The 16455-nt window shown below is 48.8% G+C and overlaps 1 protein-coding gene across 3 annotated transcripts in view; it reads right to left on the minus strand.

Moving 5' to 3' along the window:
- The window catches only part of SMOC2 (SPARC related modular calcium binding 2), a 150557-nt gene that overhangs the window by 35252 nt on the left and 98850 nt on the right, over window positions 1-16455 (minus strand). For all 3 annotated transcript variants that reach the window (XM_039222931.1, XM_039222930.1, XM_039222929.1), the window contains exons 8-9: window positions 7453-7639; window positions 482-564 (exon numbers count right to left, since the gene is read on the minus strand). In XM_039222931.1, coding sequence (XP_039078862.1) covers window positions 482-564; window positions 7453-7639 — 270 coding nt within the window. The remainder of the gene's footprint in view (window positions 1-481; window positions 565-7452; window positions 7640-16455) is intronic.

The raw sequence follows: 16455 nt of genomic DNA on the forward strand, positions 1-16455 counted from the left end.
GGAGGAATAATTTCCGGTGTGTCCAGAACACTTAACGTGCTCTTTGCTGAAAGACACCTTTTCGTGAACGTATTTTTAACAATTGTAAGATCGAACTCACTGCCTCTGTTTAATTTGAAATAGTTCTTTGCCATTAAACGCACCTGATACAAAGATTGAGCTCAGGTTTTACTAAAACCTAAACTTCAGCTCCTTGAACTGTTGATTCAATTGTAAAGGAACGTCAGAAAGCAGCATTCGAACGACTACCTCCCTTCAGGTAAAACAATTAAAGGACCGTTTGGTGCAGAGGTTCTGATTTCAGAGACAGCGGCCGCATCTCGCACAGGCCGGGTCTCAGCCCTGCTGGCCGCGGGCGCTGCCCTGCGAGGTGCCCGTGGGAGCCCCCGCCCGCAGGTGCCCCCGGGGACAGAGCCGGAGGGACCCCTCCCCGCCCACACCTGCTGGCGGAGTCGCTCCGCCGTGAGGCCGAGGCGCTCACCTTGCAGCGGGCGGTCCTGGTACAGGTCCCTGGTCCGGGCCGGGTGAGCCCGGGCCGTGTGGTCACATTTCGGCTGCTCGTACCTGCGAGGGAAGGAGAGCGAAGCCGGGTTTAGGCCTGGAAGGCGGTGCTTTCTTCCATGTCCCAGCGTGCAACGGCCCCGTCCTGGGCCCGCGGCACATCTGTGGTGTCTCCTTCCTGGGACTCAGGACCTTCCCGGACCTCTGTGAGCATTTACTAGACTTTATTTTCCAGTCGGGAGGAAGGGCCACGCTGCAGACAGACCTTACACGGCGGCTGCAGAACGCCACTGCCTCCCCACCCCCATGTCTTAGGGTTTGTTGTGGTTCAGAGGGAGTGGGAGGGGGTACGCCAGGTCATCGGGGGCAGGTGGCTGTGGCCCCCGAGAGAATGCAAAATCTCGGAAAGAACCTCCGAAGTTTGGATGCATGTCTGACTGAGAGACACACTAAACCTTAATCCAATTTATGAAGCTACAGAAGGGTGTCCCTATGTTAAGAAAGGAAGGAGGGAGGAAGGAGGGAGGGAGGAGGGAGGGGGAAGGGAGGGAAAAAGGAAGGGGGGGGAGGAGGGAGGGAGGGGGGAAAGGAGGGAAGAAAAGGAAAACTCTGCATCCGGCCCCACATCAAGTGACCACAAAAGCGCGGAGCACCGACGGGTGGGGTCGCACACGGAGCAGGCGCGTGGCCGCCGCTGGCGTGTCCCCTCAGGACAGCAGGGCCCTCTCCCCGGTCTGACGCCGCTGGGCAGCAGTGGGCACTGGCCCCGGGGGCCCTCCCTGGCCGGCTCCTCAGGAACGACCGTGGGAGCCCCGAGCAGGCCGCGCGCGGGGACTCTGCGGGACCCGCCTCCCCGAGCTGCCTGTGGTCGGACAACGTGAGCCAGTGGGGAGGGTGCAGGTGGAATGTTCTGGACCGAACCCCGCTGATTTGGGGAAGTGGACGAGCTTCTGTTGACTCCTCACCATCCGTTCTGCCTTATTCTCCTTCCTCACTCCCCAAGGAGGGCACGGGGCATCGTTTCTGTTTCCTCTTTTTCCTGACTTTTTGTTTTCCCACCATAGAAAAAGCGCTGAAGTGTCTCCCCGAGGGACACACTGTAAGTGTCCTTCCCGGTGCCCAGTCCTGGGGGCGGGGGACGACCTGGTGCGGCTGAAACAGCCAGGGGACCACAGCCCAGCCCCCACGCCCACCCCCACACTCCCCGCACCCCACCCTGCACCCTCCACCCGCACCCCAAATAGCCTCTTTGATGCCAGAGAACCTAACACTCACACAAATGTAACGTGTTTTTGAAGTGTTGTTCTGGAAACTCAAGTGTCCTCAACATGCTCAGGCGTACAGTTAAGCTATCACGTTCACACTTGTTAGAAGTGTAGTGGGGCTCAGTGTAGACGGCACAGGGTCCACAGTCACAAGAATGTGAGCCCAAGCGAGGGGACCGGCACCTCAGCCGGGGCGTCCCCCACACCTGGAACTCCAGTGGGTACTGGGGAGCCAAAGTCCAGGCAGAGAGGGCGAGCAAAGAAGCCGCGGATGAGGGACGGCGCTGAGCTCCTGCTCTCACGGGTGGTGTCTGGAGAACTCGAGGTCTTTACCACAGGCTCCGGTCAGTGGCCGTGGGGCTGGCACAGCTTGGAACTGGTGCCTATGTTAGATGTGACCCCGTCACAGCTGATGGCCGTGACATGTGCGCTGGAAGGTCACAGCCAGTGTCCCAGCTCCTGACGGAAGAGGTGGAAGCTGGGGACGGAACGCTCCGTGGACAGTCACGTGCCCGGCCACTCCGGGGGACGTCCTGTAGGACAGCATGCTCCTCGCAACTCCCCGTCCTGAGCCTTTATTTGAAGTGACCTGGGAACTAGCCCGCTGACCCTTCCAGCTCTGTCCCTGATCTGACCTGGAGAGCTCTTAAGAATCCTAGCATACCCAGTACAGAAATGTATATTCAAATGACAGCACCCTGCCTCTTCTAGAGTCCTGTGACACGCCGTGACTCGCAGAAATGGCGGTCTCAAGAAATAGAATTCGTGCCTTTGAAGTCTCGAAGAAAAACAAAGTTCAACTTCAGCACTGACACGCCTCACTTTCCTTTCAATCCTGTTTAGTTTATTTGTATGAGAAAAAAAATGAGCATCTCTTGACGGTCCAGCTGCCCGTCAGATACCAGGCTCTCCGCTGGGGAGAAGTGTGACTTCACGCTCACGTGGCACGTGCATGTGGCCAGTGAGAGAGACAGGCTCCAGAGTCGGGGATGGGGACTGCCCCACTGCGAGGTGAGAACAGCCTGGAGTCTCCTGGCAGATGGGAGAGCCCTTCCCCAGCCATCAGGAATGTGAAGGAGAGATCTCTCTGGGGAACGTGAAGGAGAGATCTCTCTGAGGAACATGAATGAGAGATGTCTCTGAGGAATGTGAAGGAGAGATCTCTGTGTTCTGGGAGCTAATGTAGCAGCCGGCAATCAGCCTGATGCGGCGTAATGGGACTGCCCACTCAGCTCTCCGCACTGCTGCACAGCGGCCGGGTTGGAGCCCATCCCCGGCCTCCCAGGTCCTACGGGACCGCGCGGCGTGGGCTCACGCAGGGGCCTGGGCTCTGGCCCACGGGGAATCAGCACACAACACACTACGGCCAAGATGCCAATTCTGACACCAAAAGGCTGGAGAAGCAGGAGGCATGTCTGGGTGTCGTTCAAGTCCTATTTCTGGCCTGATGATCATCCCGACCAGAAATTCTGTGCTGGAAGGAGGCCGCCCTCCCCCTGGCAGGCAGGCAGCGGACTTCTACCGCCCTGGGCACGGTCGGCCCCAACACCCGTGCGTTCTCACGATCTTGCTTGTTGACAGGAGGAAAAGGGAGCTAGCTGGCTCATAATGACAACGCATTTTATGTTCATGGCTTCGCTCTCTCTTGGAGTTTTAAATTATTGTTCCCATTGCCAAACAGAAATGTAGAGGGGAACTGAGGGGAAAACATGGGAACCATCTACGCAAATTACAGCAAAACTATAAAGTATCTCCCTGGAACTGCTCATTGCAGAAAATCATAAGAAAATAGCATTCATGCAACAGAGAGAAAGAAAACTTTCTGCAACTTCCCCGCCCAGTCCCATTAGAGCCTGTGGTAGATAGGGGTGAGGCTGGCCTGCAGCCCTTACTGTTGATAATTTGATTTCCCACATCCATGCCTCTCTAGGCATCAGTCTAAGCCAGTTCCATCTTTCATGCCGGGGATGGGCTTGCCCATGATCATGGGATCCAATTCTGGCCAAGAAGCCATGAATTAAATTTGCTAGGAAACTTGGGGAAGGTTGCTTGGATTCCCAATAAAGAGATGAGCCGTGTGTTCCCCTGAGCACTGTGGTGTTTGGATGAGACGCACGGATCCCTGCAGCCATCTTGTGAGCATGAGAAGAGTCTATATTCAAGGGTGAGGACAAGACAGCAAGGATGTCAAAGATCCGGAAGATTCTGTGTTGTCAGTGACATCACTAAATCATAGCATCAACTGAAATGAAGCTTTCTTCATCTCTGTTAATTCTCACCGGAGAGAAATACAGCCCCTCACTGTTTAGGCCCATTTGTTAGATTCACCACCATTAAAAATGAAAGGCTTCCATACTGGAATACCCCACCTTCTGACTGAAACTGAACGAGATTCTGGCTCAGGGACATCCACGGTGCAGGGCAGCGCTCACTGTCTGGACCTCCCTCCCACATGCAGCTGGCAGCTTGCCCCACAACGTCTTCAGGACTCGACTCCAGCCTCAGCATTTCAGGGAGCCCCCTGGCCATTCTGTTCACGCCCCTCTCCCTATTTCTCCAGTGCACTTGTCATTTGCCAGTGTGCTTATTTATATCTGGAGTAGCTGCTTCTGTGTTTTGCCCATAGTCTGTCCCCTTCCATTGGGACAGAAGCTCCCTGGAAGCCTGGATTTTTCTCTATTTTGTTTCCTGCATGTCCTCAGCCCCAGAAGAGCACACACAACGTTGAGGGCACGGGGGGGGGGTGGTGATCCTGTCCCAGGCCGGGTGCTGAACGATGGGAACCACAGTGGATCCCTCCCCTAGACAGCAATGGGCCTGGTCTTGGACGGACAGTCTGGCAAACTCGAGTGAGGGAAGAACACGCCGGGGGAAGGCGTGCTTGCTGGCAGCAAGAGGCACAGACTACATTGCCATGGCTGTGGAGCATGCTTCTAGCAACCCTGTCAGGAGTCAGTCACAGAGCAAGTCAAAGATGGTGGAGCACAGAGAACAGAAAAAACAGATAATTAAGTATGTCCATGAACCGCCAAGATAATCTGAACTTCCCTTCACTTTTGCAGTGTGTGGGCTGGTAAGTTGTGAGGCTGCTTGGATGTGACGACTTTTCTTTTGCTGCAATGGAAAACCTGCTCATTGCCTGACATTCCTGAAGCAGAAGAGAAAGCCCCTGAGAGAGACCTGCTCGTTCCTCAGTCCCTAGGATAGTGATGAGGGTATGACTGACAGTCAGCATCTGGGACGGATGGATGCGTGGATGGATGATGGATGGATGGGTGGATTGGTAGGTGAATGGGAGGTGTGTGGATGCACATATGGATGGATGAATGATGAATGGATGGATGGATGATGGATGGATGGGTGGATTGGTAGGTGAATGGGAGGTGTGTGGATGCACATATGGATGGATGAATGATGGATGGATGGATGGATGGACGGACGGACAAATGGATTGGTAGATGAATGGGTGGGTGGATGGATGGATCTGTGGATGGATGGACAGATGGATGGATGGATGGATGGATAGGTGAATGGGTAGGTGGATGGATGGATCTGTGGATGGATGGACAGATGGATGGACGGATGGATGGATGGATGGATGGATAGGTGAATGGGTAGGTGGCTGGATGGACAGATGGATGTGTAGATGTATGTACTGATGGATGTATGGATAGATAGTTAAATGGATGATGGATGGATGGATGGATAGATTGGTAGGTGAATGGGTGGGTGGATGGATGGGTCTGTGGATGGATGAACAGATGGATGGGTGGATAGATGGATGGGTGGATAGGTGAATGAGAGGGTAGATGGATGGACAGATGGATGGTTGAATGGATAGATGGATGGATAATGGATGCCTGGATGATGGATGCATGCGTGGATGGATGAATGGACGGATGGATGAATGAATGCATATATGGATGGATGGATGGATGGTGGATACATGGATGGTGGATGGATGGGTGGATGGATGCATATATGGATGGATGCATGGATGGATGAATGGATGTATACATGGATGGATAAATGCAATAAAGGATGAGACAAAAATGCAGGAGTCTAAAGGACACTCCTCACTGGATTTAATTTAATACTGTTTCTTGAAACACAAGGTCCTAAGAGGGAGTTACTCCCTCCTGTAGGCAAATTTTGTGAAAAGGAGAACTTGATGCTCTTCTCCCTGCACATTTGAAGCCACAGTAAAGTCAAAGCAGATGGAAATCAAGACAGATGGAAGGGAAGAGGGGTTTCTATGTTTTTTGCCTGATTATGATAAAAGTGCACACAGGCTCCCTAGGGGTAACAGCACCACCCCCGGTCTGGTCGTCTCAGAGCCAATGCAAGCGGCTCTGGTTCTGACAGCATAAGGGTGTCTGTCAGGCAGCATGAACACAGCCTCTCCCAGTGAACTTGGCCTCACTTCTGGAGGTGCGGCCGAGGGGCCATCAGTGCAGAGCACTGGCCCCGACCTAAACACAGAGTAGATGAGCCTGAGTTCTAGAGGCAGAAATACTGCTTCCTGAGAAAGGTTTCTTAGAAAACAGTCCCCTACACACGTGTGCACGGGAACCAAAGCGACTCGCTCACAGCAACACCCTAAAGAGATTTATGCTCTTCTCACACCGTGCAGGGCACACTCGGGTGGTCACTCTCCTCCGACAGCTGTGTGGTAGGCGAGCCCCACTTGCCAGCCTGCAGTCCTGGGCTGGGGTCTGCTCTGGGTGGGCACAGAGGCGTGCAGCCAGAATGGGTGACCTGCTGGCCACCAAGACCGGCTCGAATACTACTGTGTTCTTCTGATTTCCAAAGCAGGAATCCCTGCTTGTGCCAGACGGGGACCAGGTGTGGGTGGAGTGCGCGACACGTGGAGCTGGTCACCCGCGCTTCCGCCGTGGGGAATACACTTGGGCGGTTTCCCCCGTAAATGTTTCATGGCCTCACTTGGAAGATTGGGGGACATAATTTAGGAAGTGCCAAAATGCTCATGCCCTGGTGCCAGATATGAAACCAGTGGCTAAATTGGATAACTTCTGAAATACTTTTGTACATTTGTAAATGATCTTTATATAAATCTACGAAAATTCAAACTCAATTCACATAACAAAGAACCGCGAACACTTCTTTGCCCGTGTTTATGCAGATTCCGTGAGCTGTTCGTGTGCTTCAGGGGCGACTGTGAACCACCCTGCTCGACCTCACACAAAATACGAGGAAACGAATGTTTCTGCCTCCCAGGCCCCCGGAACAGCTCTGGCTGCTCTCTCGCCTTGAGCACACTAACTTTATTTTATGCTGAAGAAAGCCATTTGGGGCGATCAGTTCTCTCAGCTTGTGAAATGCCCGGCTCCCTGTGCCACAGGCACGGCAGGGGGAAGTTGGCGTGGACAAGTGGCACATTCTGCCCCCACCTCCCACCCACGGTTCGGGCCGGCGGGGACCGTGCCAGGAGCAAGGACAGCCTGAAAGCCTCAGCCGCGACCGCTTGGGCTGCACACTCCCGGGGGCCGGTGGACGGACACTTTGCTCCGAGCGCCGGGGGCCAGAGCCGTCCGTGTGGGTGGGCAGCGCTGCAGGAAGTGAGCCTGGGCCCCAGCAGCAAGGCGAGGGCGGCGCCCACGACGGCGGGGCCTGCGTTCCCTGGCCTCCCGCCCACACCGCCCCCGGCCCGCGGGCGCAGCTTTACCTGGTGGATGTGCCGGGGATGGGGCGTCCGGTGTCCACCAGGACGCACCAGCAGTAGCCGGTGGACGGGTGGCACTGGACCGGCTTGTAGAGCCCGCCGTGGGCACACTCCGGGATCACCACGTTGTCATTCTTGGGCTGCCGGGCCTCTTCCAGGGCCGACTGCTGCTCCTGGTCACAGGAGGACGCTGGGGAGGAAGGACAGAGGCGTGAGCATGGTGCGTGGGTGGCCCCTCGTGGGAGGTTGTGGGACGGGGCAGAGGCTGGCCAGTCAGAGGGAGTGGGGGGTGCGTGGCGGGCCCAGCTGACCCTGTGGCCACCTTTAAAGGTGGGGTGGCTCTGGGTGCACGAAATCAGCAGCATCGGCCTGGAGGCGTGCACCCAGCTTTCCATCCGGGTTGTAAAACCTGAGGCCACTTGCAAGTATTTTCAAACTTTTTTTTTTTTTTTTTTGCAAATTAGAGCTGGACCTCTATTTTCTACTTCTTTCGATTTTGTCACCAGCTTTTATTTAAGACGATGCTGACACAAAGAGAGTGAAGGTATACAAGCCCAGCTTATTTCCGAGCAGGAAGGGCCCAGTCTCAGGACACAGGGAGCCCAGGGCCACACGGCTGACACAGCCACAGCGTGTCCACGGCACAGGACGGCACAGGGGACCTGGGGCCACACAGCTGACACAGCCACAGCATGTCCACGGCACAGAGGACCATGGAAGTGCTGGCTGTTAATGATGAGAGGCATGATCTAATAGCATCTACCATGCATGTAACCAACAGCTGCTATTTCGAGTTTTCCAAGTGCTAGAACTGTCCTAATTCATTCATGGATTTCCTCATTTAGCCATCTGGCAGATGGGAAAACAGAGGCACGGATAAGTCACCTGGGGAAGGCCACGTGGCTCAGAAGGGGCGGACTCAGAGCTCAGATCCAGGCCCGTCAAGCTCAGCAGCACAAGGTCTGACTGCTGCCCAGCCTGCGCCCCTCCGACCTCCGGGCAGATGCAATTCTGACACCATCCGTGTAACACGGATTTCAATATGCCGTCTGGGGGCAACTGGGTGGCTCAGTAGGTAAAGCATTTGAATCTGGATTTTGGCTCAGGTCATGATCTCACTGTTCATGATACACGAAAATAACCCACTGCCACTGCATTTCTTCTAACACCATCACCCAGTTCTTTTAAATTTGAATTTGTTCCCTGTAAGTTCTGTCCTTTTCCATATATTCTAGATTTCACTCAAGAAATACACAGATACTGGGGTTCCTGGGTAGCCCAGTTGGTTGGGTGTCCGACTTCGGCTCAGGTCATGACCTCGTGGTTCGTGGGTTCGAGCCCTGTGTTGGGCTCTGTGCTGACAGCTCAGAGCCTGGAGCTGCTTCAGATTCTGTGTCTCCCTCTCTCTCTGACCCTCCTCTGCTCATGCTCTCTCTCTCTGTCTCTCTCTGTCTCTCTCTCTCGGTCTTTCTCTCTCTCTCAGAAATAAACATTAAAAAATTTAAAGAAAAAGAAACACATAGATACATAAATAAAACCCAGCCCTGCTTACATCATCATCATAAAGAAGCTTCCACTCCAACCACAACATGGAAACTGGCAAGAAGAAAAGGGCAGTGATTGGCATCTGTGGCCGCACTGCCCAGTGAGTCACTGCAGACCATGAGAAGCCCCATGGAGGACAGAGTCGAGCCACGTCTTCCCGGAGAAAATCCTGAGAGCAGTCAGCCCGTGCCTACAAAGCCCCACATACTCGGGAGAGTAGCTCATTCCCAGCACGCGCCCCTGGAAAACACACGGCTCACTGTAACATCCACTGGTTCCTTTTCAGAAATTTTATTAGTGAACAAAATTTATGGTGTGATTATCTGGGCACAAAATACTTCTCATGCTCCATCCAAGGACATTCTGTATCTATAGAAATGGTTCCGGGAAATTCTTGAAATGTCCCTTTGAGTATTTTATTTCATACTTGAAGGTTCATCATAAGCAAAATAAGATTAAGTCAACAATCTCTTAAAATTCGCTAAGAGTGTTGTAAAATATAGAAGATATTATAGCTGAGTCGGAAGAAATTTTGTGTTTGTTGCATAAACACCCTGGTTGGTTAGAAATGTTAACTTAAGCAATTTTATTTGGTAAGTCTGGCTCCGTGTGGGGAATTCAAACTTATTGGGGAAATGTAGTTATGTGTTCTGTTGGTAAGGGCCAAAATGAAGGAAGAAGATCTTTTTTTTTTAATTAAAAAAATTGGGGGGGGGATGTTTATTTATTTTTAAGAGAGAAACAGAGACAGAGTGCAAGGGGGGAAGGAGGGGCAGAGAGAGAGGGAGACACAGAATCTGAAGCAGCTCCCGGCTCCCAGCTGTCAGCACAGAGCCTGACGCGGGGCTCGAACCCACGAACCGTGAGATCATGACCTGAGCCAAAGTCAAACGCTCACCTGACTGAGCCACCCAGGTGCCCCTAGAAGATCTTTAGACAAACCAATGATGACCCTTGGGAACAGAAGCTAAACAGAAACTTGATTTCTGCTTTGGAAAGTGGCCCTCCCTCCCCGAGGCAGTGCCAGCCCCAGGGGACCTGAGCGCAGCTCACGCTGTGGCCACAGGGAGATGAAACAGACACCTGTTCTTCATAAAGGACATGAAGCACGTGTAAGTGTACATAAATGCAGAACAGAGCAACAGAAGTCCTATTTCACCACAAATCCAGAAACTTTCAAACACGGAGACACAGAAGCGGAGCTTCGAAAGGGACCATAGAAATAGGTTTCAAGGAAGGTCCAGAAGCACGTTGAGGGAGGCCCTACAAAGCATTAGAAAAGGACACGGGGAGGGGCACCTGGGTGTCACAGTGTGTTAAGCGTCCAGCTTCAGCTCGACTTTGGTTCAGGTCATGAGCTCATGGTTCATGAGTTTGAGCCCTGGGTGGGGCTCAGTGTAGACAGCGGCTTCCCAGCAGCCATGCTGGTATGGTGAGCCCCTTAACCCAACACATTGTGGCGACTGCACTGCTCTCTCTTCAAGGCCATTCCCTTCATGCTCGTGCCATCCGCGCACGTGCACTTGAGCCCCGACTCCACGAGCTTGCAGATGTGTGTGGCTCAGACACACGGCCTCCTGGGCCACACAGCCCATGCTGAGCAGAACCCTCAGAAGTAATTAGCACTTTGGAGAGAGTCAGCCTTAATATTTTTTCATGAAAATCTTAAAGTAGAAACATGAGTACAATTCTAACTTGTTTCTACGGATTTTTCATTTCTACACTCATATAAGCACTCTATATTTTTAGAAAACTACCTCTGTAAATTTGGTTGGATTTAAAAAATGAGTTAATTTCTAAAATTATCTTAGCTCCCAAACTAGCAATAGATTTTGGTGACTTCTAATTTGTCTGGTAATCTGACAACCAGAAGGAAATCACATTATAACAAATTGCTGCAGGACATTTTGAACTTAAAGAAAAAAAACCTTAACTGATGATCTCACTAAGTGTACCCCACTTGATTTTAGTATGACGATGCCCAAAATACATTTAAAGAAATTACATCCACTCTAAAAACCAGACCCAAGCTTTGGGTTCGGCCACGGTTCGTGGGTATGAATGCTGTGTCAGTGAGCTGCTCTGTAGCTCACCTTCCTAGAGTTTCACAGTAATAGTTAGGGTTTCAGTGTTGACTTGTCGACAGGCACAGAATCCTGGGAAGTTTCTAAGACACTGAGGTATCCAAAGCTGCTGCCCGTTTCCGTGTCCACCACCACAGATGCAGAGTTGTGCCTCCAGCAGGTCAAGAGGAGGTTCTAGTCTCTTCTCGACTCTGAGTTTTTTGCCCCACTCGTAGCTGTCGGCACAGCTTGCAAGGACGCCTCTCCTGGTCCCAGATTCTCCACAACAGGGTTTCTGCTGTTTGTGTTGGGGGAGGGGGGGCGACACCCAGCGGGTTGGGTGGTTGGATGGTTGGTACTGACACTCTGTGTCCCTTCATCCGCATGACACTCTGCCCTGGGAACATTCCCTCATATTAAAGAATCGCATAACTGTGCCATTCAACACCAGCCAATGTCGTTAAGAGTTGTTCAGAAACGATTTGCTGGTATTGAAGGGGTACTTATACGTTATCCTAATCATTCTTGCTCATTGTACTTATGTTAATTCATATCCAATTTATACTGACAGAATCTATTTTCTATTTACTCTCATCTTATTTATTCCTATAGATGAAGAGACAAAAAAATTTAATTTTTGAAGTCAGCATTGTTATTTAAATTTCTTCCAAATATATAGCAGCTTGCACGATGTGAAGTACAGACGATTAAACAAGATATGTAAGGAACACAGAGTCAAGACTGTTTAGTCTGACCTGGCCCACGGCTTTAGGGAAGTCATGTAAATGATGGAATCATTTGCCAAATAGTACCAAACCAGTCTCACTGCCTCATAAGATGGTCAGAAGAGCTAATGGAATAATAAATGAGTATATTTAGAAAGAAGGATAGGCCGTCTTTCAAAATTAAAGGGACTACTTAAAATACTAGAAATAATACTCAGTAACTCCTTTAGATATTTTAATAACATTATACCCTAAATGTAAATGTTTCTAGTTACAGTAAAACTATCCATTTTTGTAAAAAGAAAATTTGATGTTCATTTTTATTAAGGTGAACTACTTCATTTACTAAATGGCAAAACTCCCAGAAAGCTAGTATTAGAAGAAAATCTTCTCTATCTACTAAAAAACATATATATTTTTTAATGTCTTTAAGTTTATTTATTTATTTTGAGAGACAGAGAGAGTGAGCAGGGGAAGGACAGAGACAGAGGAAGTGAGAGAATGCCAAGCAGGCTCCATACCGTCAGCGCAGAGCCCGATGCGAAGTTTGAATTCATGACTGTGAGATCATGACCTGAGCTGAAACCACGAGTCAGAAGCTTAACCAACTGAGCCCTCCAGATGCTCCTGAAAAGTATATATTTTTAAAATGCACAGCTAACATCAGATTTAAGGATAAAAGACTTAATACATTCACTCTAAGATTGGACACACTGTCACCACTTCTATTTGTCATTATACTGAGTATCCTAGGCAACATATTAAAAGTAAGAATTAGAAACACATAAAGACTGGAAAGAAAAATGTAGAACTTTCTTTAATCACACATGATAGAATTATATATATAAAAATAATCTAAACCATCTACAAAAAAACCCTGCTAGAATTAATAACCGAATATAACAAATTCTCAAGATATGATGTCATTATACAAAATTACCTGTCTATGTAGTAGCAAGGAATAACTAGAAGATACTGTTTTTTAAATGGGATTTTACAGGGCGCCTGGGTGGCTCAAATGGTTAGGCATCTGACTTCGGCTCAGGTCATGATCTCACGGTTTGTGGGTTTAAGCCTCACATCGGGCTTGGTGCTGACAGCTCAGAGCCTGCAGCCTGCTTCAGATTCTGAGTCTCCCTCTCTCTCTGCCCCCCTCCACTCACGCTCTGTCTCCCTCTGTAACTGTATCTCAAAAATAAACATTTAAAAATTTTTTTAAAAATAAATGGCATTTCCAATAACATCAAAAATATGAACTATATTTATGAAAAAATGTGTACAACATTGAAAAAGCACTGCTGAGGAAAATGAAACCAATACAAGTGGAGAGAGATATACCATGTTCATGGATCAGAAGACTCAGTGATGTTATAATGTTCATTCTTCCCAATTGTTCTGTGGTTTCAACACAATTTTTAAAAAATTTTTTAACATTTATTCATTTTTGAGAGAGAGAGAGACAGAGTGTGAGCAGGAGAGTGCCAGAGAGAGGGAGACAGAATCTGAAGCAGGCTCCAGGCTCTGAGCTGTCAGCACAGAGCCCGATGTGGGGCTGGAGCTCACAAATGGTGAGATCAGACCTCAGCCAAAGTCAGTCACTTAACCGACTGAGCCACCCAGGCGCAGTTCTATAAAAGTCCTAGGACGCTGTTTTGTGGAAATGGGCATTTTCATTCTAAAATGTATTTGGAAAATCAAAAGACCTGAAATATCCAAAGTGCCCTTTCAAAAGAACCAAGTTGAAGGACTAATATTGCCATATTTGAAAAGTCTTTATAAAGCTGCTTCTCCAGATGATACGTGACTGGTATAAGGACAGCTGAATAGATAATGAGAAAAAATAAAGACTTCATAAACAGACCCCAGAATACATGTTCAATTGATACTTAACAAGGCACCAAAACAAATCAAAGAGGGAAAGTCTTTTCAACAAATGAGTCTACAACAGGCTATCTACACTCCGATAAAAAAAAAAAGAAATAATAAAGTCTAAAGCGCACCACAGACAACAATTGATTTGAGATGATTTAGAAACCAAAACATAAAAGCTAAAAAATAGAAACTAACAATAGAACTCCCCTATGACCCAGCAATAGAACTGCTAGGAATTTACCCAAGGGATACAGAAATGCTGAGGCATAGGAGCACATGTACCCCAATGTTCATAGCAGCACTCTCCACAATAGCTAAAACATGGAAAGAGCCTAAGTGTCCATCAACAGACGAATGGATCAAGAAGATGTGGTTTATCTATACCATGGAATACTACATGGCAATGAGAAACAATGAAATCTGGCCTGTGTAGCAACATGGATGGACCTTGAGGGTGTTATGCTGAGCGAAATAAGTCAGGCAGAGAAGGACAAATATCATATGTTTGCACGTATAGGAGGATTAGGAGGAACTTGACGGAGGAACAAGGGGGAGAAGAAGGGCGGAAATGGTGGGGGAAAGGGAGAGAGGCAAACCATGAGAGACTCTTGAATGCTGACAAAAACTGAGGACTGATGGATGTGGGGGGGAGGGGGGATGGGCATGGAGGAGGGCACTTTGGGGATGAGCACTGAGTGTTATGTAGAAACTAATTTGACAATAAACTATTTGTAAAAAAAAAAAAAAAACAAAAAACAACAACAACAAAAAAAAACCTAAATATAACATTAAAAGGCAAAAAAAAAAAAATAAAGTGTCTAAAGAAAATACGTGAGACTGTGTTTGTGACACTGGGTTAGACAAAGCTTTTTAGCTCAGATATAGAAAGCCCTAAGTACAGAAGAAATATGTAGTAAATTAGACTCTATTAAAACTGAAGACGTATACTCACCAAAACATACCAATAAAAAGGTAAAACGGCAAGCCACAGACTGAGAAAACGTCCCTAAGTCTTACGTATGACAAAGATTCAGGCTATATAAATGACTCACTCCTACAACTCAATAAAAAAGACAAATAATTAAATTGGGCAAATGTCTGAATAGATACTTCAAAGATATGTGACTGAACAATTAACACTTGAAAACACTGCTCAGCATCACTGGTCATCGGGAAAATGCAGATTAAAACCACAGTGGCATAGCTCTGGATACCACTAGAGTGGCTCAAAGAAAGAACACCAAGCCAAGCACTGAGACTCTCACTCAAGTGTAAATGATAGGAACACTTTGGAAATCTACTCTTGGGTGTTTACTCAAGAGTAATGGATAAAACATCCATAAAATAATGTAAAAGAACATATATGGCAACCTTATTTATAATAGCCCTAACCCAGAAAAAATGAAAATATCCATTAAGCGGAAAAAGCACAAATTGTGGTGTATACATGCGATATGCAATTATACATATAAATTACAGAGAATAAATGGGTAATACATATACTCAATGAGGATAAATCTCAAAACTTCTATAATGGGCAAAAAAGACAGGAACAGGGGCGTATATAGTGCATTATTCCACTTATACGAAACTCTAGCCCAGATAAGAGTAACACGGAATAATGGAACAATGGCCATCAGAACAGTCGTTGCCTCTGGGAAGGCGCTGACCCAGAAGGGCCTGGGGGAGCCTGCTCGGTGATGGAATCCTTCTCTGTCTTGATGGAGTGTGACTTACACGATCATTCCCACCTACCGGAGCTACACGCATCTCACTGTACAGAAATATCCTCAATAAACAAACTCATATCTAAATGAGTCTTTAAAAGTTGTTAAAATACGAATAAAATAGGAATTCTAAGAGATGAGAAAATATCGGTCGCAATTTAACTGGCAACACGTTTTCTTTTGTTCATGTATTTTACGATGGGTAGTACCTCAATTCAGTGATGTGCAAAACACGTGTGAAAGGGGCGCCTGGGGGCTCCGTTGGTCAAGCATCAGACTTCAGGCTGAGGTCATGATCTTGCAGTTCATGAGTTCAAGCCCCGTGTCGGGCTCTGTGCTGACAGCTCAGAGCCTGGAGCCTGCTTGGGATTCTGTATCTCCCTCTCCCTCTGCCCTTCCCCTGCTCATGTTCTCTCTCTCTCTCTCTCCTTCCCTCCCTCAAAAAAATAAACATTAAAAAATTTTTTTTAATACATGTGAGAACCCACAGTCAGTCCCCAGCAAGTGGCACTTTACGAAAGCTTAGTCTTCTTCCTTTTCCCAAGAGGACTTGGTGTGTATACAGAGTCTACGAAACAAAGAACTCCGACCACGAAACGTGGCGGAAAGAACAGGACGGGAGCACCTCCAGGCTGGTGTGACTCTGCGCCTGCAGTGGTAGCTTGTCCGTAAGAGCTCTTGGGCCTCCAAGGACTGACTTAACTGCCTAAAGAAAGTTTCCCTTAAAAACTGCGAGTAAGACCAGCAGAAAGTCTGTTTGGCCCCACGTCCAAAGGACCCCGATTAACATCAGAGTGAATCTGTCTGCAAGAGCCTGCGAGTTAGGAGCAGCTTTCCTGTGTGGTCGGACGTGTCACGTGAACAGCCCCTGCGCCCACCCCTCCTCTTCGCTTCCCTGGTACCGTCCTCAGTGTTCTCTGCCGGCCTGAAATCTCGTTACTGAGGGCTGGCCTGACTCCCAAGATTTCGTGGGCCTGCAGCACAGCTCTGACGTGCGTGGACTGGAGTCTGTTTACTGCTGACGGCCTCTGCCAAGTCCCAATTATCACTGCGGCCGCAGCCTAGAAGGCTAGA

The sequence above is a fragment of the Hyaena hyaena genome, unplaced genomic scaffold (genome assembly GCF_003009895.1).
Source record: "Hyaena hyaena isolate Hyena2069 unplaced genomic scaffold, ASM300989v1 scaffold_1214, whole genome shotgun sequence".
NCBI classification, from domain to species: Eukaryota; Metazoa; Chordata; class Mammalia; order Carnivora; family Hyaenidae; genus Hyaena; species Hyaena hyaena.